General features: G+C 33.9%; 1 protein-coding gene across 1 annotated transcript; it reads right to left on the bottom strand.

Annotated features, from left to right (window-relative positions):
• Positions 1 to 1469: 1469 nt before the first annotated feature.
• Positions 1470 to 24365, bottom strand: LOC135689381 (battenin). The gene is made up of 17 exons (XM_065206579.2): positions 24153 to 24365; positions 21449 to 21561; positions 20464 to 20503; positions 19427 to 19514; positions 18106 to 18150; positions 17803 to 17882; positions 16486 to 16571; positions 15349 to 15421; positions 14797 to 14828; positions 13640 to 13751; positions 13026 to 13114; positions 12212 to 12255; positions 11592 to 11660; positions 10446 to 10501; positions 8196 to 8289; positions 4599 to 4739; positions 1470 to 3336 (listed from the first exon to the last, which is right to left on the bottom strand). Exons 2-17 carry the CDS (start codon positions 21555 to 21557, stop codon positions 3205 to 3207), a joined length of 1290 nt encoding a protein of 429 aa, XP_065062651.2. The 5' UTR covers positions 21558 to 21561; positions 24153 to 24365; the 3' UTR covers positions 1470 to 3204.
• Between the last annotated feature and the right edge of the window lie 855 nt (positions 24366 to 25220).

The raw sequence follows: 25220 nt of genomic DNA, 5'->3' as shown, positions 1-25220 counted from the left end.
TGTAAGAAGATAAATTGTTTGGGGCACCAAACCCCATCTTCTAAGCTTCGAATTGGAATTTAAAGGCAACAAATCCTGTTTGCATCCGAAAAGAAAGCCTTACTCTGTTCACAGATCTTTGATGTGACCACGTGGGTTTCTACCCTTAAACGAAGACAATTATTGTAATATGAGGTGCAATGAGCTTCGGGGAAAATGAGAGCTCACCTTGGTTTTCTTTTTCTAGGTCACCTTGGTCTTTTGGGTCATCTTTTTCTTGGCATTTTTGTTCACTAAAACAGCAATATCCAAACATTTTGAACGAACGATTTCCAGTCTAAAGTGTTGATGAAAAAGGCATGGCGTAATTCCCCAAGGGTTTCGATAATTCCTTCGCGCGTTTTCCCGCGGGTGATTTGAATCATATGTAGGAGAATTCCTTCGTAGGTTGGAAAAGAGAGTCACAAGTGGCAGTGGAACTATTTTCGTTTCGTTTGACTGCATACATGTGAAGGGATGGCATTGAAATTTGAATCTATACGCGCTCGAAAGTCAGGATGACTTATTAGCTTCTTCGAATCTGAATGCAAAAATTGGTTTCACTTGCAGGGATCGGCAGAGCCTATTGCAGACTGGGGGATTTCTTTGGGTGCATGCATGGTAAAATTCTAGATCAAGATCATTTATCGTATGCCTTTTAACTATATTTTTGGAATTATTTAGGGGTAAACCCCCACATCTCAATCCCGCGGTCCCTGCCTCCTCCTACGTGCAGATTTAATTTATCAAGTTTAACTTATTGTGTCATTGTCGATGTTGTTTTCTGCAGTTATTGAGGATTATTCATTTGTGAATTCAACGAGACCGACTGTGTATGGACCATTTAAAATATGAAAATATATCAAAATTGGGAGCTTTTTGAAAGTGTACAGTTCTTTAACTGTTGCGAACTCTGAGCAAAGCCATTTGACCATCATGCATTGGTTAGTCCTACAATATCTTGTTTTTGAGCCTTTATTATCCTAAAGACTAGGTTACTTTCACTTTATATCTTAATCAAACTGAAAGTCAAGTTACATTTCAATACTTGATCTTATTTACTGAACAATTAATATTTCATGCAAATGATCTTTGCTGTTAACTTTTAACGCCCTTACACCCGAGCTTTAGTAATGGTACAAACGGGGTGGCTGTCTAACATGATGCAATAAGATCTACTTGTATTTGGTAAAAACACTGCTGCAATAAAAACAATCCACTTGCATTATTCGATTAAAAACGAGAACATTGAAACTTTAAACACCAAATACGTAGCGAAAAAGATAACTGGCTTTACATATAATCTCATTTTGAAAACGAGATTTTGGTATATGTAAACTGTAGCAGAATTAATAGAAACACTGTTTCAATTTCAGTAGGATCAATGAAGAGTGCAGAAAAACCAGCGAATAGAGGATGAAGATATTCATCGATTCATAAAAAAGTAATGATATTACTGAATCTATTTCATTTCAATTTATCCTCTAGGATTAAATTCATACAGATTGTTATTCCCAGAAAATACAAAATGCATGTTTATAAAAAATTTCAGGTCTCTATTGAAATCAATAATTCAAAGATCCTAAAAATTTGCAAAGTTCTTATTAAATTAAATCCAGCATTGCTTGTTTACAACGGTGATTTCATCAAGGTTTTAACGGTAGGTGGGATGCCAGACAATGCAATGATACATTTCATGTTGCATTTTAGGCTGCCTAGATAAGAGTAATAATTGGTGAGGTATTAATGGCATGACAGTCTTGAACAGCAGCTAATTGGTAATGGGAAGAAGCGCATATATGGCTTTAAATTGGAGACAAGTTAAAAGCTGATTTTGTTAAAATATCAGCTAGGACTTCCATAAATACTCAAGTGTTCACTACAAATTTGTTTCAAACTAAGACATCTTCCTGTTAACACTATATAGCAAAAAGGCGTTGTTTCAACAGTGAGAATATTTATGAAGTTTAAAATCAAACAAATAGTAGGCGTGATAAATTTCGCTAATCTAGTAGTGTATGATACCACGTAAAAAACAGTAAAATTTACACTGAATCTTAAAAAATCAGAGAAATACAAAAACGACGTCACTTTGCGCTGTTGATTGCTCGATAGCAAGGGGAAAATATATCTTGGAAAGAGATAAGACTGGGTAATGTTTTTCAAGGAGAGCCAAGAGCCTACAAAGGGCTGATTTAGAAAGATTATTGGGGAAAGACAATCAATAACCACACAAATAATATAATAATTTAATATTACAATTTGTTTATAATATTTTACTTTGATGATATTGCTTTCAATATCAATCTTGCTGTTACAAGGAAAGGAAGATTCTTCTGAGCCTCTTTTCCTATATAGCTAACGATTATTATGAAATATATATTATTAAGATCATATACTTTATCACTTACAAAAACAAAATGACAAAAATGTTTCTCATATCAAGATAAATTCGTACAATTCACAATTATCTTTGGGTTCGTTAATTTCAGATATTCGAAATCCGTCATAACATTGGAAAAACATTCTTGCAAATTGTCTCTCAAAAACTACACTATATTTAAATCTCTATACGACAAGCACTTCTGGGATAACTTAAAAAAGGAATCTAGTCACATTGAAAAATAATAGCAGGGCACTGAGAAAACCCTTCGAAAGGATTGTGGCGGTTATAATAGAGTAATCATTTATCAAAGGGACTGCGAATAATCTTCCTTTTCTCTAAAAAATATCTAATGGGGAAAATGGCCTGATAACATTTATTGACCTTAAATCAAACAAAATTTCTTTCAAAATAAAGATTTGATTAGTAAATTATGTTGGCTTCCGAGTAATCTTAAAACTTACTTAATAAACGACTACTTGCCATTCAGAACTAATTCATCTTTCCCATTAGAAATTCATGGCTACAAATCGCCCATAAACGACGTAGTTTATCAAAGATGTAATACTTTGAAGAATAATGAACAAGTCTTTGAAAAACTAGCTTGATAGTGAAAATTTTCATAGTGCATTACAAGCTTTTGTGTCAGTTAAAAAGAACATAGTGAAATATATCCACTACTACCCTCACAATCCCACCGAAAACGTTCCAAAACATCCCATCGAAATTTTTCCTCCAAAACGTCTCCGAAGTAGTTGCTTATTAAGGAATTAGATTATGCCATTGCTCAAAGGGTGGTGTAATTATATGGGACTTTTTGCAAATTTGCAGAGGTATGAATGCAGCGGCATTGACAATGCACCTGCTAATGTGATACCAGAGCTATCAGCCATGCTCGCAGCTCCCATTGAAAATTCACGGTATTTTGGATCTGCCTGAAACCAAAAAGATACACCGCTGAGCAATTACAGAAAACATGGCCTAGATATACTTTACCCTCTGCATGCTAGAAGCAGAAAGACTGACTGCGGGAATCTTTTGTGAAACAAATTTATTTAATCAGCCATTCCATCAGACATACGTTAAAATTCTGGTAAGGTGTGTGCAGGAAATAAAACCGGTTGACGTAGTAAAATTAAAAACGTGAAAGGGAGTACGCAATTAAGCGACAAAAAATTGCATCAAAGCAAAAGAGTCCTGCATACCTTATAACAAGATGTACTTCATACCTTACCTGGCAGCTTAATAAATATATGATAACAACTTCCAAAAGTACACAGTATGACAGAAACTTTAACTATTAAAGCCAGTAATCGTTTTTTCAACCAAAAAGTATCTTTCGACAAGACTAGGAGAGGTGAATGGATTATCGATTTGAAGAAAAACCTCAACCCTTCTCCATTCAACTTACGGAGGTATTCAAGTAGAGCTGCCTCAAAATTTGGCAACATTCAAAATTTGACATTGGTGGGAACATTGGCAATATTCAAAATTTGAATTATCACTGTTATATCGGTAGTGAAGTTGAAATCAGTGTTTTTGGGTCAAGGAAAACATTTAAATTAGATATACTTATAAACTGACAAGTAAAAATAATGAGTTTTGTCTCTTGGGTTAATAGTTGCCTGCCATGTATCCTTGCAAAGTTTTTTTAAAATATGGAAAAGTCTTGTCATAACAAAACTCCACCTTTTCTACTGCTGTAGCTGAAAAGGACATGACTACATCCAGTTTAAACAACGAAATCACTCACAACAACAGAAAATAAACATTAACACGAGGAAAGAACACGCATTAACTCACACAACTCCACTCGACGTCTCATAAGATCTCTCAAACATTGAAGTACTTTACGAGATACACGGTGCAATTACTGCAAATTTAGCTGCTGTTTTATGTCAAGCTAAAAATTAAAACCTTCCCTTGGGGGCTAACACCAAATCTCTGCGTTACCCTTGACATGACATGTCCGATGTGCAGTGACGTCATATATAGCAAAGGATGATGATAGAAATAGGAATTGAAGACTGAAGAAGTAGGTGATGGGTGTTCAGATGTCAAGGCAGCTAGAAAACCAAATCAATGAAACCGCCAAGCGCTTATCATAGAACTCACCCAACTACTTAAATTCATGCATAGAATTCAGCTGATGTCAATCTATCCTTAGGAAACTAAGATTAAAAGAATAATATTTTACCTCAATGGCAACTCTGTAAAAAGCATTGACATAAACCCCTCCGCCAAGAAGGCCTTCGAACAGTCCAATGGCCAACGTGATCCAGATACTCGGAATAAATCGGTAGTAAACCTCCAGTAAAAGAACTATGAAGTTGATGTACTATAAAAAGATAAATATAAGCACACTAAGAAATTGCATACAAAGTAAGTTACTAAAAACGAGAGCTGGAATTGGCAAAACATTGTAGCAAAACATGTGAAAGAAATTAGAAGAAAGATAAGACTTATATATTGAAGTATTTTTAGACATGGAATCCCTTTTAGATATTTCCATAGATATAAAGGTCGTGCATTGATCTCTTGAACTTTTCACAAATCCTCTTTTGTACATTTTTAGTCAATACGATGTACGAGAATTCGAAATAACAGCAGCATGAATTCTGAAAAGACTTTCGAAAAGGAAATTTCAGAGGATTATTTAAAAATCAAAAGTTCCTTTTCAAAAAGATGAGATTTAAGCAGGAGTGTTCACTTCCCCAAGACAGATTACTTACCACAATTAAAAATTATTTTAACTTATGACATTAAGAAAGCAACAGGGAGCCAAGGATGCAATGTTAAAAGAACAAATTCAAAGAATTGTTGCCTTTAAATCTCTGAATGAAATTTCTCACCGGAAAGATTTTTTAAAATCCATCAAAAGTCTATCTAGCAATTGTCTTGGTTATGTAAATCTTTCCAAAACAAGCTTATTCTTATGTGGTTTCATCTGTACACAAACTGATGGCTAGAGCTGCAGTGACCCCCCTTATTCCTTGCTCGCTATTAACAAACAGTGTAGAAAGATCCTATCCTTGGCTGAAGTGTATGAAATGAATAGATATTTGTTTAAGTTGGATTTCATCCCTGACACAATGGCGGTCTCGTCTTGTGAATTTATTTTCAATTGCGGCCGTCCGTGATGCTTTGTCGGTACTAGATTTATAAGGATTAATCGCTTCTTCTAAGACATTGTCGTGGAAGTTACTCTACAAAACATTCATAGACCGTAAAGATGTGTTTTTGTACATTAAAACATGAGTTGCATTCAATTTCGAAAGGGCGGTGTGGCTTTGCAGCCTCGCTTCCGAACGAACAATCACGGCAATGCACCGCGAGATAGGCCTAATTACTTGAAAAATTTCCATGAATCGATCCCTGAGGCAAGAAAAATAAAACATGTAGCTTCAACGAGATAATATTGACAAGCAGTGTCTTGTTCAAGGGCGATGTCATAGCAAAACCAGCAAAAATAAACCAACATAATTACAATCACAATCAATTACAATCACAATCAATTACAATCACAATCAATTACAATCACAATCAATTATAATCACAATCAATTACAATCACAATCAATTACAATCACAATCAATTACAATCACAGAAAAATAGCTGGCACTCCTTCTCTAATCCTTCTAAATTCGATCCGATATTTTCGTTGCAATTCGAAATATACAAGAGGGGTTGTTTCAAAGCCACTGCAATCTCACACAATACATCTTGACCCTTCACTGATATAGAGCTCTTGTCAAAGATATCCCCAGGAAACATAAAACATTAATGAGTTTATTTAAATATATTTCTTCATTTTTCATGCAAAACACTATTAAAAAATTTTCCGTTCCACATTGTATTTTACTTTGACCAAAAGGCTTTCTTTAAGCAATCGCTTTTGCCTATCAAAGGGTACAGGTTTCCAGAAACAATAACTTAACGAAATTCTGCACACTCAAAACCAAACAGAAAAAAGTGAAAAGGGGCGAAGATGCTCTCGGCGTAGCTCTAAAAGGGCGTAGCTCTTTTATTCGAATTTTTGTCTCTCGTGATCAAACTCCGCAACTTCATTGCTAAATTTTTCTATGCAGCAATGCCTAGCAATCGATATTAAAAATCCTAAAAAAATTTCGTGTCCAAAAGACAACTTCAGAGATTAAATGAGGAAAACAATCTATTCCTAGCAAAAATAATTCTAACAATCTTTTCGTGGAACAAAATTTAAAAATGGCTCTGAAACAAGCAAACCTTTTGAGTTATACTAAAGATTTTCGTCTAACACTTTTCAAAGTACAAAACGTCAGAACATAGATCAAAACACTATGCTAGGAAATATATTTACCCAGTTGTAGATCGAAATAGTTCTTTCGAGCAAAAATTCATAGAATCTAAGCTGACTTAGAAAAAAAGTTTATGGGCACTAAACAGAAAATGACTTTGAATCTCATTGAGTTTTCAGCCTTAAAAATAAAACCAAGGAATAACAAGCCAACGAAAACATAAAAATAAAGTAATTCTCGGCCTGTTATTTATTTTCTATAGCATATATTTGATTGTTTTTTCTAAGGAAAAGGCTCCTAGTTTGAGAAAATATGTCTCCTTGTCTTGTCTGACCCCTTAGATATGAAAAATCCTGCCAAAATGCGCAACTTCCAAATGTACTTTGAGAGCTATTCTCTCCAACAAAGACACCCAAACACTAAACTGCCAACATCAAGTTTGGCGTCAAAAACCTGGAGTAAACGATGGAATAGTTCTAGTCTTTTTCCTCTGTATTTCAGTGTATCAAACCTGAAAGTTTTGCTTGGAAGAGAAGCTAGATCTACAGAAATCAAGTGTAATTTCGCCTCTCTTTTCTCTAATTAGTGAAGGTCCTGATTTAAATCCGGGCTGGGCGTTAAGACTTCTTTACAGTCTTGAGAAAACAAACTCTCTATCCCAAAGCACAAAGGAGCATCTGAATCTTAAAGGCGAAATGCCGTATCTTAAATTGTTGACCGAGGAGATCAGATATAAGCTGTATATATTTTTGCTCGCTTTATAATTAAAACTGCAGAGAACAAAAGATTTTTAAATACACATTACAGTTAGCCGTTGGAATATCTCTTAATTCAAAAGTAATCGTGTTTTACAGCAACAATATCTAATTCATTTTTGGACAAGATTTGGAAACTCGAGGCAGGCATGTTTCAAGTGTGATGCTAGTGCATAAACGAGAACATTAATCTGAAGCTGAAGAAATTCTTAGCATACATTTTTTTGTATTCAGATACTTGAAACCTTTCATGATACGATCGACTAATAGTAAAGCATGTAAACACAGGCATCTTCAGCGAGAAGAATCGCCAAAGAACATTACTTTGGCCAGGAAGAATCTCCTGAACAAGCACATATGTATACCCTTATCTATACCCTTATCTATCTTACCCAACTCAAGAAAAAAGTGTTGCGGAATTCATAACATTTTGCACAAAATCCCAATCGTGCAGACGTCACAAGCATTGGCATAAAATATTATGCAATGTCCTTGAATCCCCCTTCAACATTAATTTGAGAGAAATCAATAACAGGTACAGCAGCGATTCTGCAAGCTCTCTAAAACCATCCCTTAATAACATATAGGAAACCCCCAATCGTGGATGACAAATTGGACAACTATTAGCGTAAAGTTTAGTATTTGGGGGTTAAAACGCGTATTTGTGCACGTTCGATATTCTGTAGCACCCGAAGACGTTTGTAAAAGGCTTCATTATTATCAATGAAGTGATCGCTGAGCTACAGTAAATGTTCCACAAACCTGGAGGGCTGCTAAAATTTCGATTTTCTCGATCTTGATAATATTCACTGACGATCGTGAGATAAGAACACCAAACTGATAGCAAAACTGGAGCCTAAAAGTAAAATTGTTCAAGATAATCTACAAAGTATGTCATAGCAAGCTGATTCTGTCATGACGTTTTCAAGGAAAGTACATTCATTATAACACTGACATTAGAGATCCGAGATTTCAAGAAAGTTTCTTGGCCTAAGCGGAATAACGACATAGCTTAGTTACGCCTAAAATGTTAAAGGGGTAATCGTTTGAAAAATTGTAAATTAGCGTGGTCTATTGCTAGATTTCACGTTTCAGTAATAACACATGAATATACAAAAGAAATATCATTCGTAGAGCTTCAATACTTTCAGTTCTCATATAACAACAAGCGTAGAGATTTGATAATAACGGGGAGGTGTCTAGAATATTCTAAATCTATTAAGAAAGGGGTGGTGTATTAAGCAGGAAGGTGTAGCAAGAACTTTGAAAGGACAATAGAACGAGTATCTATTTGTAGGAGATCGTGAATCAAAGGAAAAGAAAAAAATTTCACTTTTTTAAAAAAAAACCTATTCGTAGAGATTGACTGTGCAAACATTAACAGTTGACTATAACAAAATTCATACAAAATTAATTTTATTATATATCTTACTCTTGCTTGGAGAGGATGGTTTGAAAAATTATCACAAATTAATACGAAGTGGGAAGGTGTAAGACTGTAGGAAACCTCAAGTGTCATGTCATTATGACCCATAACCAGCTTGTTGTTTCAATTTTAATCATTATTTACTACTTTAAAACTCCGTATGTTTTTTTCAAATCATCATTTCTGTTAGCGCAAATAGCATAATTTAACATATTTCATTCAATAGCCGGATATTAGGTGAGCGAAAAGACAGCTAATAAACTGCTTAAGGCTGGCGTCATTAGTGCCATTAACCAAGCTACTCAGTTTCATCCTCTATCTTTGCTATAACAAACAATGCTTTTGAAAATCTGATCTAGATAAAGGAAAAGATTCTTGGTTGGAGGAGGGTATTCGTGAATTGGCATAAAAGTGAAAATGTAAGTAAATAATAAGTTCTGAAAAACCAAATTTAGAGTGAGGGATAAAGAGTAAATTTTCAGGCAAAAGAAAATACCTTTCAATATTTGCAGAACAAGGGTGTTTTAGAAAATCTAATTCGTCTAAATACAGTTATCAAGATCCTTTAATTTTAATGCACAACCTTAAACGGGCTACCTCTTCTTACAATACTTAGTCTCTCAGCAGAATTTCTTCTTAATAAAACTAAACTCTGCATATTCCTCATCTCCCCCTTATCCCCTTAATTGATCTCTAGGTAATGTAACTAAATAGAGATATAACCTGCTCAAAGATATACCTTTTCCCTGAATCTGCACACATCCTAAATAGTTTCAATCTTATAATATCCCGAATTTGAGTATCAACATCAATGCTCGCTAATCTTACAGTGCCTGTATTTTTAATGGTGTGTGTGTGTGAATGTGTGTGTATGTGTGTTGTCCAGCGGGGTACATTTCAAGGAACTCAAGTAATCAACTGTTAGCTTCCAGGCTGTCCTAAGAAAATATTTGTGAAACCTGAATTCTGATAAGCTAGACACTCGTCCAAGCTGCTGTGATCAGACCGAGTTACGAATGGCAATTCTGCAGTCTTATCTATGGTAGAAGAAAGTAAATCAAGTTTTATGAAGAAAAATCGGTTGGAGTCTTAGTATTTGTCACAGGAAAATGTCACGGTGCTTTCAGTAACTTTCTTGAGATTTTGCAAGATCATATATTGGCAAGATATTTTTGCCGTCTTTAATGCGTCTTGCAGTACTTGTTACTTTGTACGCTGTTTCTCATTGTTTAATTCAAGTCAGATGGTTTGATTGTCTCCCCAATCCTATTTAAAACTGTTTGTAATGTTTCTACTACAAAGATTCCAGTGTCGTTACTTCCTTTCACAGGCTTCTCAAATTTTTGCAGCCTAAATTTCTTCAAGACTTCAGCAATCTTAAGGTCCGTTTGTAGCAGGCTGTCAGTGTGGTCATGTGAAAACGTTTTGTCGTGAACAATAGCATTCTCCTTATCCTTTTTCAGACCTGTTACGTTAGCAGCCAGGTTAGTCAATGCTGTCATTCAAGATTGATAGGATATTGTTTCATATGATTAAAGTTAGTTTCTAATTTACCAAAAAAACCGTTAGCTGAATGCTTAACTTACCAGCGATACTGCCCCGCATGGTTCATTGTCGAATTCGGGTAGTACAACAACTCAAACTGTTTATAAAGAAAAGAAAACTTTGTACTGTCAAAATGATACTTCATATTGTTTATCAAACATGTTGCTAAATCTAAAAAATCGTTGCAATCTTTGCTTTGATCTAGATCTGATCTACTGTTTAATTACTTGGGTTCATTTGGTGTGATTTGAAATTTAAAACCGTTAGATTTATTAAACATGATATAATATAACATGAAAAATAATATCATAAAGCATAAAATAGAATACATAGCAAAATATAAAAGAAAACATAAAATAATTAACAAAGTTAATATGATTAGAATAATATGATATAGTAAAGTATGATATTATAAAGCATAAGATAATATAAGATAATATAAGATAATATAAGATAATATAAGATAATATAAGATAATATAAGATAATATAAGATAATATAAGATAATATAAGATAATATAAGATAATATAAGATAATATAAGATAATATAAGATAATATAATATAATATAATATAATATAATATAATATAATATAATATAATATAATATAATAAAATATAATATAATATAATATAATATAATATAATATAATATAATATAATATAATATAATATAATATAATATAATATAATATAATATAATATAATATAATATAATATAATATAATATAATATAATATAATATAATATAATATTATATGATATGATATAATATAATATAATATAATATAATATAATATAATATAGTATAATATAGTATAATATAATATAATATAATATAATATAATATAATATAATATAATATAATATAATATAATATAATATAATATAATATAATATAATATAATATAATATAATATAATATAATATAATATAATATAATATAATATAATATAATATAATATAATACGATATAATACGATATGATATGATATGATATGATATATAATATAATATGATATGATATGATATGATATGATATGATATGATATGATATGATATGACATGATATGATATGATATATGATATGATATGATATGATATGATATGATATGATATGATATGATATGATATGATATGATATATGATATGATATGATATGATATGATATGATATAAGATACGTACCAATCCTTGGTTTATAATGTATTCCGCAAAATAAACAAAAAACAACGGTATCATGTACTTCACAAGCGGCTGCAAAATAAATTATGGTATAACAATAAACCTTGAGTTAATTCATTGTGAGTCAATATCTTGATATTTTAAAAAAAATTATGTAAACTTTTTAGAGCAATATCGAGCTGGGCATTTGAGTCAAAGGAAGCTGCTCTCGCTCATATTGTCGCATTAGTTAGAAACTTTCTTGTTATTAGTCAGAAAAGAAAAAATATAAATGACAAAGCAATATAAGTGAAAAACCAAACAGGAACAGTTGCTATTGTAAAGGGATTTGACACGAGATTAATAAGACATACATATTAAAATATAAAATCTATAAGGCAAATAATAGTATGTCCAAGATGTTAACATATGATATATAAGAATTAAACTTTGAGGTTTGCAAAAGTAGCATTGAACGATGGTTGTGTTAAAAAATTGCTAAAATGAATAAGTACCACAGTTTGTGCAAAAAAATCAAAGCAATGAACTTGAAGTTATTGGTGCGAATCTGGCTTACCGTTCAAAATATCAAAAATAAGAGATGTAAAACAAACTGCATGCTCAATTTCTCCTGGAATGCTTACCTTAACTAACTGAAGCTTCTCTTTGAACGTCAAAGAAGCAGTAGCTAGAGACGAAAGTAAAAACGGAAGTTTAAAATCTGAGCAAAAAAAGTGGTACGTTGATCTTGGTGTCAAAAAATCATCAGTAATAATAACTCGCTCAAAACCCGAACAGTGGATCCGCTAATGATAGACAGCTTACAAAGGCAGAAAGCAAAACAGAAAACTGGATAGCAAAAGTGTTACGGATGCATTTCAAAGCAACTGAAATGCAATCGACCTTAGACAACATTTCTATCTAGCTATAAACAACCCGTAAGGGAACAGCTAAGCAAAAGCATATTTACAAAGACGTTACCATTAAGATAGGCACGGCTACTCTAACACTTCAATTTATAAAAGTACAATAATACTTAAGAGCCCTTGTAAAGTTTCTGTTAGCCGTCCTTAGGGAGAGCTTGTTTAATAATGATGAATACTGCTGCATTGGAAAATCAAAAATTTTTTAAAGATTATGGTGCAGTGTTAGGCAACATGGAAAACAACGTAGCAAATTCTTGCGGAGGAACCTTGGCGAGTAGTGAAGTGTGATCATCGGTGGCTTTCCTCAAGCCTTTTGTCAGGGCAGCATGGAGAAATGGTGACTAATTTAAGACAGGGAAATATAATATTGAGAAAAGTAATATGAGTCAAGCTGCTAAAGGAATATTATCAGTATTCCAATAATGAGAGGTTTGCCTGTAGACAGAGAAGAGATAATCTAAAAGAAGAAAATAAATAACACAAGTAAGTGCTTCATTGATAAAAATATGTTTCAAAAGAATAATATTCTCACCATCACTTGTGCGCTTTTTTATAAACGATTTCGAAGATGTTGATGAGGTATGATCAAAATTATTTTCTGGTTTCAAAAGCCCCCAATATCTGCAATAGAACTGGTTGATAATGGCAAATTTTATGATAATGAAACAATATCAAGAGGATACGAATTCTAGAGCGAAAAAAGAAGTGTTTGGAAGATGGGCGACTCATGATTATTACGTTATGAGTTCGTTACTCTCGCCTTAAGGTAATCTGGGGGAATATTTCCTATTCCTATTTCCTATTTCCGATGTAGACAATTACCAATTGACTACTGCAAATAGACAAGTAACGTTTTGGAGAGTAATAAGTGTCTTTGACTCTTGTTTTAAAAGTACATCTGGGAATTACAGTGTTAAAGGTTCTTAAATGACCTTTTAAAGCAATGGGCATATTTTCTAATATAAAATAGATCAATGAATCCTGGCAAAAGAAGGCATCCTGTGAAAAGTCGTACAATAAAAACCTTATGATTTCTCAGGGAGGAATATCAATATTGAGGTACTGGCTATTTCATTATATCAATAGTTTTATGTAGAAAAATTAGAAAAAGAACTGAAACTGAAGCTCAAAATGGCTGTTACATACCCAAACGCCATTAAAAGCGGGACAACAAGCATGACTAGCAAAGTCTTTTCAGGGCTCACTCCTACTGTCGTCATGCCAGCATATGCAAAAGCAGCAGATACCCCTGCGGCTCCTGAAATAAAACACAAAAAAGAGCTACAGCTTTGCATAAGGAACAAATTGTTTTTGGGGTACAGAGCAAAATTAAGCTTTGGTAGCACCAATGGCAATATATCTATAGTCAATTTAGCAGTTATCATTATCTATATTACATCGAAAACACATTCAAGATTCTAGAGCCGAGCAAAATCTAAGGAAAAAGCAAGCGATGCATACAGTAGTATCCCAGTATAAGAGCGATTAACGTTTCAAGAAACGAAATTGGAAGTATAGCTTAAAGCTGCACGAAAAAGATTAAGCAGACTTAGACCCCCCCCCTCTCCCCCTTTCACGCCGATCTGAAACTCAGACCAGCCCCAGCCTTTAAAGTACTCATATGAAAAAGGGCAAAATAAAACTGAGGTCGACCTGAATTCGATTCAGTTGCTCAGATCGGTCTAAAATGTCACGTCGACTTGAAATCCACATGTGAGCAGAAATCTTTTAAAATCGGGGCAAAATGAAATTCAAAGAGAAAAATAAATTGCTATCTGAGATGCAAAGTAAAATTCTGCGACTCATGCTTGATGAATTCGGTGCCATTTGACTATCGATTTGACCACGACTGGTATCTGCACAATGCACGACTTTTTCCTCATGAGCAAGAATGATATCCTCACGAAGATTGATTCCTTGGGACTTTCGTTCAAGAAACACAATATAATGAAGTCTCAAATCGAGACCAAAAAACCAACATAAATTTACATACCTGATGTAAAATGAAACTAGTTCGTTAGTTATTTGGCGTAATGTTTGTTTTGATTTGAATTCGCGATAAATGCACTTGTGCAATACCCTGCCGTTTTGTCAAGCCGGTTTTTAAAATATTCATGTGAGAGGGGCCTAACAGCTTTTCTCTCAAGAAGTTGCTTAGGTGTTCTAAAGTGTAATATCTAAATTCATACAAAGGTGTTGACAAAAAGTGTAAATTTTGTAGCTTGAGGCAGCAGATTTTTGTAGAGGGAATGATAAATGAAAGACAGAAAAAAGGCTTGAAAGGTGAAAAAAATAAAACCGACCTGTACCAGCAGACCACGAGGATACGGTATTACTAGAAAGAGGAAGGCAGAGAATCTTCAATTTTTATGATTGATACAGCACAGAAAAATGGTATTGCTGTAAAGAAGCTTTGTTTGGAAAAGATGTTTAAAAATATATTTCATCTAAATTATGTTTTTAAATTATAATTATATTATAAATATAAATTATTGATTCAAAAAAATTCAAAAATAAACAATATTCTAGTCACCACCTTGTTTTAATTTCCAAAAGACTTTTAATGTTTGAACTGTTTATATCGATATAAGAACGGCTAGATTCTCGAAAATCATACTATTAGGGACATAAACGTGAACTTTAATTAGCTACAAGGGGTGTAGAAACCCAAAAGGTTCCCAGTCGAAATATAACTTTAAAGCTCTCTTATTTCTTTTAAAAAGATTTTTATTTTCCATATATGGTGGTATAAAGCAAAAATTAAAGGAACTAATGAATAATACAAAATGAGCAGATATTAAATTGCATGGTTGATTATTTTTCATGGTGAGTATTATTTAAAGTCATCAGGTTACCTGTGAAAATGCGCAGTTAAACTTAGAAAAGTTATTTCTCCAAATCCACAACTGATACTTGCAAATACAACACCTAAAAGATAAGATTTTGTAGATTTAAGCAAAATTGATATATTGGTACAATGTTACCATTATTAACTGTTCAAACGCACAAACATTCAAGAATCGACACCACCGTTACAGACCCCTATAATTATTACATATAACTGGGTTTTTATTTTGTATTACTCATGACTAATATTTGGTAGGTTGAATAATGGGATGGATTGGCAAATAATGGTCTATTGATCTTGAAGTCCTTGCATATGGGTGTAGGTGGGCTACAAGAGCTCCATGAGCTCCGACTGATAAATGCCCCCAAACTAGCTTTTTAGATTCAACGGCATCTTTGACATTTTTAGAGAATTGCAAGAGAAAAAAATATAATTTTATCAACAGTAATTCTGTCAAGAATATACAGTCATGCAAGGACACACAGTCATGTAAGAATATACCTGAAACATGCAAGAATAAAAAAAATGGGAATCGCAATGCAGTGAGGGGTAAAAGTATAGAAAACAGACAAGAGAATTAAACAAACAAGATGGAAATTTCTTGCTGTTCTTGCTCATAAGGGGAAAGACTTGAGAAATTAGAAAATAAAACGGTTAGAAAAAAGGGCTACCAAATAAAACGGTTAGGAAACGGTTTATCAAAACAGTTGAATACCAACACAAGTTCCATTAGTCTTGAAAAAAGAAAATTGCAACTGAGAAAGAAGGAAAGAGTACTTTCTTCGGAAAGTAGAGTTGAATTAAAATACAAATAAAGGCCTGGCCATAAGAATTTTAGCAGAGAGTAGTAAACAGCCCTCCTAGTAATTTGAAGGGAGCTCGGAGGAGAGCAAGAGCTATAGCCCTCCTCAATGGCAAGGCCTGCATATGTGAATGGATCAACTAGTTCTTCAAAATGGTAACTAGCAATCCGAATAAAAATAGCTCTTAGGGTTTAATCGGAGAGAAAAAATAGAAGCCGATATGCAACAGCTTTGCAAAGAACTGCTTCAGGCCTTGACTTAACCAGCATCGAACACAAACAATCGGAATATTTTCTGTAGAATAAAAAGCATTAAAATACTGAAGCTTAAGAAATTCTTACCTAGAATAGAAAGGAAAACATTTTTGAAAAGTGCAACGAGGAGGAAGCTCCCAAGAGCAAACAGGACGACGGACGCAACTCGGAAACTGAAAATTAGAAGAAAATGAGCTGGTTTATCCCGCGTACTGGATACTCATTCAAACAGTACTCCTTATGGTATTAGGAGATGTTCTTTAACGAGCACACTGATAATATAACGCAAAAATCAAAATATGATATGAGGCCCAGTTTGGTAACAAGTCAAAGCTCTAATCAACATTTTCCTTTCAGATAACGAAAATAAAGAGCCCTGCTCGACAATATACTAATCGCTTCTTTGATAGGTTTGTGGGGTAAAGATCATTTTGGCAAATAAATCGTAAGAATAATTGTGGTATGTGACTTTGACAACCCTCTTCCCGACAGTTCTCATGTTCCCTTAAAACCAGAAGGTTCCTTCGTTTTACTAAATAACCTCTTGGAAGGCCTCACTATAGTCATGAGAGTGTAAATCCTATTTCGTTGGCTGGTCAGCGAAATCGCCTGGAAACAGGTAGAGAAGATACACTATTGGTTCCAACCATCCCTTAGGAGATTTTGCGTTTCACTCCAACTCGTCAGCTAGATACACCACCAATAAGGAGCTAATTATTCATTGAAGAGACAAATGTAATTTGATACTGATTGAAAGAATGTCCAGGTGACACTTATTGGCAAGTGTGGAAACTGTTTTAGTGATAATGAAATGCAGCTGCTAAATAATCAACTTGATCAGACATAATCAGTCAAGAATATCAAATGATTTTAATGCCCCAAAATATGTACAAAAGTCTGCTGATCTGTCTGCTTGGTTAACCCTTAGTTGACTTTTTATGAGGCATAAATATGACGTAAAATACATCTGGGTAGATGTTGAATGTAACTGCAACCAGGCCGTCGCTAAGCACTTTCACTTTGAGGGGTACCAGTCACCAATTTGCCGACAAAATAGGGCGTGGCATAAGATATTTCAATGTTGGGGTGTGGCATTTTGACGCAATTGATTTTGTTTATCAAAGAGGATGTTCTCGTTAGTCAATCATCGCTTCAATTTGCTTAACTATACTTTTAGAAAATTTGCCGACAAGAATTTTCTAGGGGGGGGGGGGATGCCGCACCCCTCACACCCTCCCGCTAGCGACGGCCCTGATTGCAACCTGAGTAGCATACAATTACATCTACCCCAGCCTCATCCAATACTGAAGCGTATTATCTATCTAAACAGCATACTTCCATTGAACTGAAGGCAGGGAGATGCAAAACAAATGTCCTGGATTGTAGATTGGAGGCAACACTTACTTATAACTGATTGCTTGCATAAAGAATGGAGCTGTCCACTTGATGAGTAATGTTGGCAGAATGTCAGCTAACAGGATGATCTATGGAAAACATAACTATCTTCAAATGTTGAACAACTTATTACAAAGTTACTGCAGTGTTGTCTGCAGGGAAATTTCAATTCTTTAAACTAAATGGTTTGTGGTGGAGAGACAAGAATAGTCTAGAAAAAAAATAAAGATGAAGGATTGAATAAATGAAGTAACTCGAATTCAATTGAAAATAACGAGCATTAATTAAACCAACTCATGGTAAGCATCTTACCCCAGTGGAGTGGGGGTTACAATGATATCCTTTTGTCATATCATCCTGCAAACACAAAGAAAAGAAAATTTCATAATCATTAATTGCGATAAAAAAATGACAAAAATGACTTTACTAATAAGAATTAATATTGTAGCCAGTCAAGCTATCAATTTGAGGATTCAATTGGTAATTGCTATAAAAAAATGAAAAAAATGACTTTACTAAAAAGAATTAATATTGTAGCCAGTCAAGCTATCAATTTGAGGATTCAATTTGTAATTGCAATACAAAAATGAAAAAAATGACTTTACTAATAAGAATTAATATTGTAGCCAGTCAAGCTATCAATTTGAGGATTCAAACAATTACTGCCATGAGGCACAAGCACAGAATTAAATTAACAATTTGTTGTTTTTTCTCTAGAAAGGATTTAAACTTCAATATTGAGAGGAAATGCAAAATTTTGTCATAAGATAACTCAGTGTCAGGGAACGATGTTGTATGCAGGCCAAAAAAAACTGTGGTATATTTTTGCCTGTGAAATGTTCCGTGGGCATTGTATTCATCAAACACATTTTCGTGAGTAAGTACAGCTAATGCTCAAAAATTTTGAAAATTAATATGCCAAGTTTGCAACAATTTTGCTAAAGTTGATGGATCAAAAATTAACTTTGGACTCAAGGCGGGGTCCTTAGCAAGCTGTTGTGACCTCACACAAAGTATGCCAGTGGAAAAGGTAATAAGCACAAAGGGTTGTAATTTTTATAGAGACAATTTTGGCTTGGTGGAATTAGGAAGACAATTTTACTTTGTGGACATTCTGGCAGCTGCATGAGCTAGCTTTTTGTGATAATAGTTGAACTGACTTTACGATAATAAGAAATATTTTTGTTATTATACTTTATAAGCCCAGGCTTTATACTCTTTGACATCTAAATCCTGCCAATTTTTGGCCCCTAATATTGCCCTCCCCATAATTTTCTAAGAAGATTTTTTGGTTATTGGTTAGTGTTTCCACCCATGTGCTCTATATATAGTTCTCAGTATAACTTTTAATTAGTCATTATCAATACCTATATAGACACTGGTTAGCTCCTACTAGGGACCGATGTTTAATGGTCTGCTTTTTCCAGCATTTTCAATGTCACCTCAGAAAGCCATAACTTTATCAATATATAGTTTCCATATGCTACTATCCCGGGATTTTCTGTGATAACCGTTTTTCTGTGATTGACTCCCCAGGCTAGAATCATCCCTGAACTTGTACCTTGCTTTACAGTACCATACAAAGTTTTCCAAATATTTTATTGAATACAAAACAGAGCAGCAATCAAATTACCTTCTTTTGGCCTAACTGTCTAGCCAGAATATCAAATGCTGCACTCAACATAACAACATATGCAAAATTGTTTGTGAGACCAAGAATCCTGAAAAAGAAAAACAATGTTCATTTGTGTAATAATATTGAAGCATTTGCAAAGTGGATACATGTATACAAACTAGGACTTGGCGAGTCTAAATAAGAAAGGCTTTGACAGTACCTACATTAATGAAGGTCAAAGACAGGCAGGAACATTGCAAAATATGCAAAGAAGTCTAATGCAATAAACAATAAAAGATAGGTACCCACTAATGCAAATATTTCTGTTGAAATGTGAAGGATTAGCAGTTTAAGTTTTCAAACAAAAACAAAAACCATTCAAAGTAACCAAACTACTCTAATGTTACACTTACTAGGCAGATGGGTATAAATTTCCCCTTTCTTTTAAGTTAGTCACGTTAGGGAGAGGTTAGGGGAAAGGGTTAAGAAGAGTTGGAGGTGATATCAAGTATGTTCATTTTACTTTTGAAAAAGACAAATTATGTGGATCTTGAAAGTGTTCCAATGTTGACAAGCTCTGGGAAGGACATGAATTTGAGACGGAGAATTGGAAAAGGTGAGCATGCAAAGAGCCTTTGATGTTTCTGACATTTATCACAACAAGAGATCAAGTGTTATATCTGTGATCACTTGAGAGCAATGCATATGGAATAATCAGTAAAATATGGATAGGCCAGCAACACAACGGAAAAGACTGGGGAAACTTTTCAAGGATAGTGTTGTTGATGAGGCAAATTACTTTAAATTGGATTTAGCCCAGAGAACAATGCCAATTAAGAGGAGTGCCATAACAAATATGAGAGGAGTTTCCAAAGAAGAATAAACTTGAGATTTGTAAATTGACATTGCTACATTGAGGAGTTTTGGATGAGAATGCAATGTTTCTACTTTTCTGTATATAAGTTTTTCAGCTTCTCATAAAATTCTCAATTCTAACTTTTCCATTAAGCCAATCAATATCTCAACTGTAAAAATATGATAAACAGTATATTTACCAAAATCCAGCATGGTTTCTCCATTTTTCCTTTACAGGACCTGAAATAACAAGCAATCTTGCAGAAATCTACAGGAGTGTACATTCCATGCCTTTGAGGATAGAGCATCGTGCGTCCTGTGGGTATGACCTTAAACTAAATCAGCACCACCTCCAGTTCACAATGGCCACATGTGGTGGTTGTTTTGACCCCCCTACTTCTAAATAACTTTTAGAAAAGAAAAAGAAGCAATTAAAAACATTTGACATCACTCTTTGAACTAAAGGCCTCTTTCCAGACATAAAACCAAGAAAAAATGCAAAAGGGCACAGCAGTAGAAATGTATCTACACCCACAAGTAGCTGAGACTTTTAAAAGATTGGGTGATGACAGGAGACCAGAGGATGAAACCAACATCATATAACACAGTAATTTCGTAAAGACAATACATTGGTACGCTAGGCTCTTGTAACTTTTATTCTTTTTTAATTAGATTGAAGAACTGAAGAGTGAAGTAACTGAAATATCAAAAACATACACCCCACTTATCAACTGTGATCTCAAGTAACCATGTTTTCCCTTAAAAAAAGTAATTAGCTGCATAGGAATACTGACGCCAAATTGTGTCCACTAATTCTATTTTAATTGTGCAGCTAAAATTATGACATCAAAAAGAGAAAACAATGTTTCAGTGTTCTTTTATCAAATAGGCTGGGAAGCTCTAAGCTTTAGTAATAACAGCACATGAAGAAGAAAGGGTCTCTGGATCAGAAAGAGAAGGCAAATATAAAATACATTAAATCATCTAATTATAAGAACCTTAATGAAACCATAGTAAAAATGCACATTGATAAATGAAATCATAATAACTTAGTTAGCCTAAAGAAGTGTTAAAACAAAGAAAGCTAAAAACTTATAAAGATAGTTACTGAGAAGATATCATTGTAGCTTATTAAAAAACCTTTTCAAGTAAAACACCCATTTTATTAACCCTGTAATTCCATACCTGCTATTGGCTTCTCTTCTTCGTTTTCTACTGAATCACATAAATCTTCTTTACATAAATCATTTCTCAACACTTCATAAGCCTGGTCTCCATAACTTACTGTTTTCATCTTCCTATAAGGATAACAATTAAATGATCAGCCTTATAAAATAATTTTACCAGGGCTAATAACCTTAACTACTGTATTAGAGATGGAGGGCAAAAGGGAGTCTAGCCCACATATCTATACATAGGCACAAACTTTGAATACCTGGGTACAGTACAAGCCTGTTGCCTTTCATGTTTTTCTTAAAAGCAGAGGTATGAATTGTAGGTCAAGATAAAGCCTTCTTGGAGCTTGGATGGATATGCTTTCCAAGGTCAAACTCCTCAAATCATATTCATTTACACATGAAGCAAGAATACAATGCACTATTTACTCCCCATGCTTGCCTGCAATTAAAAGTACTTTTCTCCTACATCTGTTGAGTCTTAGGGCTCACAAATGATAAACAAGGGTTCTGCAATAAGGATGGGTCTATTTTTTCAAATAAAGATGCAGGGGCCATGTTTATGTCAGACTAGGGTGTTTATGAATATCTAATGAAGAGAAGGATGAGCTGTCTATAATCTTGGAAAGATGATGTTGAGATTTTTTACCCCCTCCCAATCTGCTTTTAAAAAACATATGTTCCAACTTTGAAAAAAGGGAAGGGGAAGAGGGTATGCAGGGCTGGAAAATTTCCAGCTGCCAGGAAATTTTTGCCCCAAATTCATTGCAGGAAATTGTTGATGTTTGCCAGGAAATATTTAGCGTGAAATCTCCATTGCTTGATTTTAATATGAACATTAAATTCATGTTACAATATTTCTATGGAATGCTGTTTTCTTGCGATATACATACATACTGTATAATTTTTGTTCTGCACTACTAACAAAAAATAAAGATTAGCTTTCAATCATCTGGTATTATAAGCGTCTGTTATGCCAAATTTCCGTCCATGATATTCAGCTACTAATTTAATTCCAGCAAGCTAAAACAAAGTTCATTCTTTTTTTTTACATTATTAGCCATTCTAAATATGTAAAAACACTTAAAGACAGCCAATCTTGTTACGTCAATTGTTTTGAAGGTGAACATGCCCCAAAACCTGTGTGGATGTGTTCATTATTATTCGTATTTTTCTACTGGCATCGGCATATATTTTTCATCACTTGCTTCATAGAATGTAAGCGTTTTGGTCTTAAATCTTTGCCTCTAGCACCACCCCTGATTTAAAAATTTTATTTTAACCATTGAAAAATAAAATAGTATTCTTACATGTTGTATGAGCTACTAGCTTTGATGATAAACCCACCCAGAGCAAGATGTATAGATATATCAATACTTATAAAGTATCTAGTTTGCTAGTACTGATATGAAATTTAATCAAAGTTATTATAGATTTTCAGATCTACTTTCTTTAACCTTGAAAACAAACTATGAGTATCATGCTTGATCACGTTCTCCTTGATCATCTAATACAGTATAAACAAAATGATTCCTATTCGAATAGCTATGATCAAGACTGCAGGACCAACAATTAGTTCTTTTTAGTGTGACAGTTTGTTTTTAGGACAAATTTTTAAACAAATTAAGCAACTTGAAATATCAATTTCAGTGGCTGGAAACTTTCTCGAAGCTTCGCAGGAAATCCTGAATTTTGTATTTTGCTGCCAGGAAGAAAAAATTTTTTCAAGGCCTGAGGGTATGTGTTTCTTCTTTTGTCTCAATAGCTCTGTCCAAGATTGTCCAAAAATCAATTTTTAATGTGGTAATGTGGGGTTTGGTAAAATCCCAAATTTTGGCCAAATTTGCAACAAGTGTTAAGAAATGTCCATTTGACCCAAATGCTGTCAAACCCAGACTTCTTTCTTAGGAGGCACACATCCTGTTTGAATGATGGAAAACAGTTCCATAAACTGTTGGTAAATTGCTGGCCTTGCATGCATGTAAAGCATACATTGAAAATCAGAGAACTATATATGACCTTCTTACCACACCAGTATGAATTCCATGGCAGCTGCACTCCGAGAAATTTTTGTAAAACAACGGGTGCACTCTTGCACACCCGAAACATGGGACATGGTTTGGGCATCCTTTCAGATATAGCTCAAATTAAAAAAGTTTTTTCAAATATGGCACAGTGACTTTCTAAATTTGTTCACAACTGAGATTGGAAACAGTGTGTCATTCTAAATTGAGTTCTTTATTTCTTTCGTCCAGAATACATTAATATATAACATAGAACACATTAGACAAAATACATGTCATTTCATGTTGGAAACTATCAACATGAATGGATCGACTCTTAACTTTCTAATCTGACAGGATTTTGCAGGTTACATTTTCATATTGACAATTCAAATTTTGGAAACTTTTTGTCCTTTCTAAATCTTTGCTTGCACAATTTATTTTGCCTTGATGTAGAGAAACGTAACTGTTAGATTGTCACTGCAATTAGGGCTGTGATTGGCTACTGATCAAAAGGTATCTTGGATGAATATCAAAGCTACAGTCTAAAGTCATCGAGTTGTTGTTTCGAAAAATACTAGGCCAAACAAATTCCATTTCATTTTTGGTGAAAATAATCTTCTCACAAGCATTACAAGAACAAACAACATTACAGAGGCAAATAGATACTTAACTAGCGTTTAGCTAACCATTAATATAATATTCACTAACCTTTTATTGAACACGGTTTAATTTTTCAGCTTCATCTGCATATATTTGCATCGGTACAAGCAAAGGGTACAAGCAAAATTTGTCCAGTCTCCTTTGCATAACCTCGAATTGACTTTATTACAATGTACAACAACAACATACAACAAAACTACGCCTTTCAAAACTGCAAGGGCAGGTAACAGGTTCAATAGATCAAAAGCGTACACCCTCGATTTAGCCCCCTGGAGACTAATTTATTTTTATTATTTTTGGATGGGGGGTTAATCGAGGGGGCTTATTCAGGGAGGGGGGCTTTTTCGAAGGAGGGGGGCTTTTACGAGGGATGGGGCTTTTTGAGGGATGGGGCAATTCGAAGATTTTTGGTACCTCAGAATACCGAAATTGCTGTTCTTAGAGAAAGTTTTGAATTGTAATTGTAATTCATATGGCTGTCTTGTTGGTTTTGCCCTTCATGGTAGCACTTCCCAAGATATCCAGGATTTTTTTAGGTCACCTTTACCAACAAACAGCGCAAATTTTACTCATGGGGAAATTTTACTCATTTAGTTTTGGCTACCTAAAGGCAGTTTCAAAATCATAAAATGATATTACAAAAGTGGATTGCAAAATATCACCCCTCCCCCGACATTTTCTTGTCAAATTTAGACGAAGTACAAAACTGCACCCACCTCTTGGCGCCGCTGTTTTGGGTCTCTGTTATTATAAAAAGGGGCACAAACAAAATTCTCCAAAAAGATAGGAATTAATTTTGAATTATTCCTGAGAAAAAGAAATTTATAGAAAAACTTGAAAAATTCGCTTCCTGATGAGCCTGGCCAATGAGCAAGGTTTTCTTTAAGCGTCATAAATCATATCGGTATAAGAAAGGCACACTATTTATCATGATGCCAAATGAACCCTTTCTTTAGCTTTGTAATCTCATATCAAATATTATATATATCACCATGTCGTATGTAATAATGATATTATGCATTATTAAGGCAATCTGCCTTATAGGACAGGGAACGAGAAAAAATGCTTCATCGTTTTTTATCTAGCAATACGAGGTACTGATGAGTGAATACGGAC

The sequence above is a fragment of the Rhopilema esculentum genome, chromosome 5, assembly GCF_057945365.1.
Source record: "Rhopilema esculentum isolate cy_ngs chromosome 5, ASM5794536v1, whole genome shotgun sequence".
In the NCBI taxonomy this organism is placed as follows: Eukaryota; Metazoa; Cnidaria; class Scyphozoa; order Rhizostomeae; family Rhizostomatidae; genus Rhopilema; species Rhopilema esculentum.
Note: the sequence above shows the minus strand (reverse complement) of the source record. Positions and strands in the feature narration are given on the sequence as shown.

Excerpts from the sequence above, each read along its gene's own strand:
- LOC135689381 (XM_065206579.2), bottom strand. The coding sequence starts at position 21,557 with ATGAAAACAGTAAGTTATGGAGACCAGGCTTATGAAGTGTTGAGAAAT. Across the intron at positions 15,422-16,485 it reads TGTTTTCCTTTCTATTCTAG|GTGTTGTATTTGCAAGTATC; the intron begins GTAAGAATTTCT and ends CTTATCTTTTAG. Across the intron at positions 3,337-4,598 it reads TTTACAGAGTTGCCATTGAG|GCAGATCCAAAATACCGTGA; the intron begins GTAAAATATTAT and ends TTTTGGTTTCAG.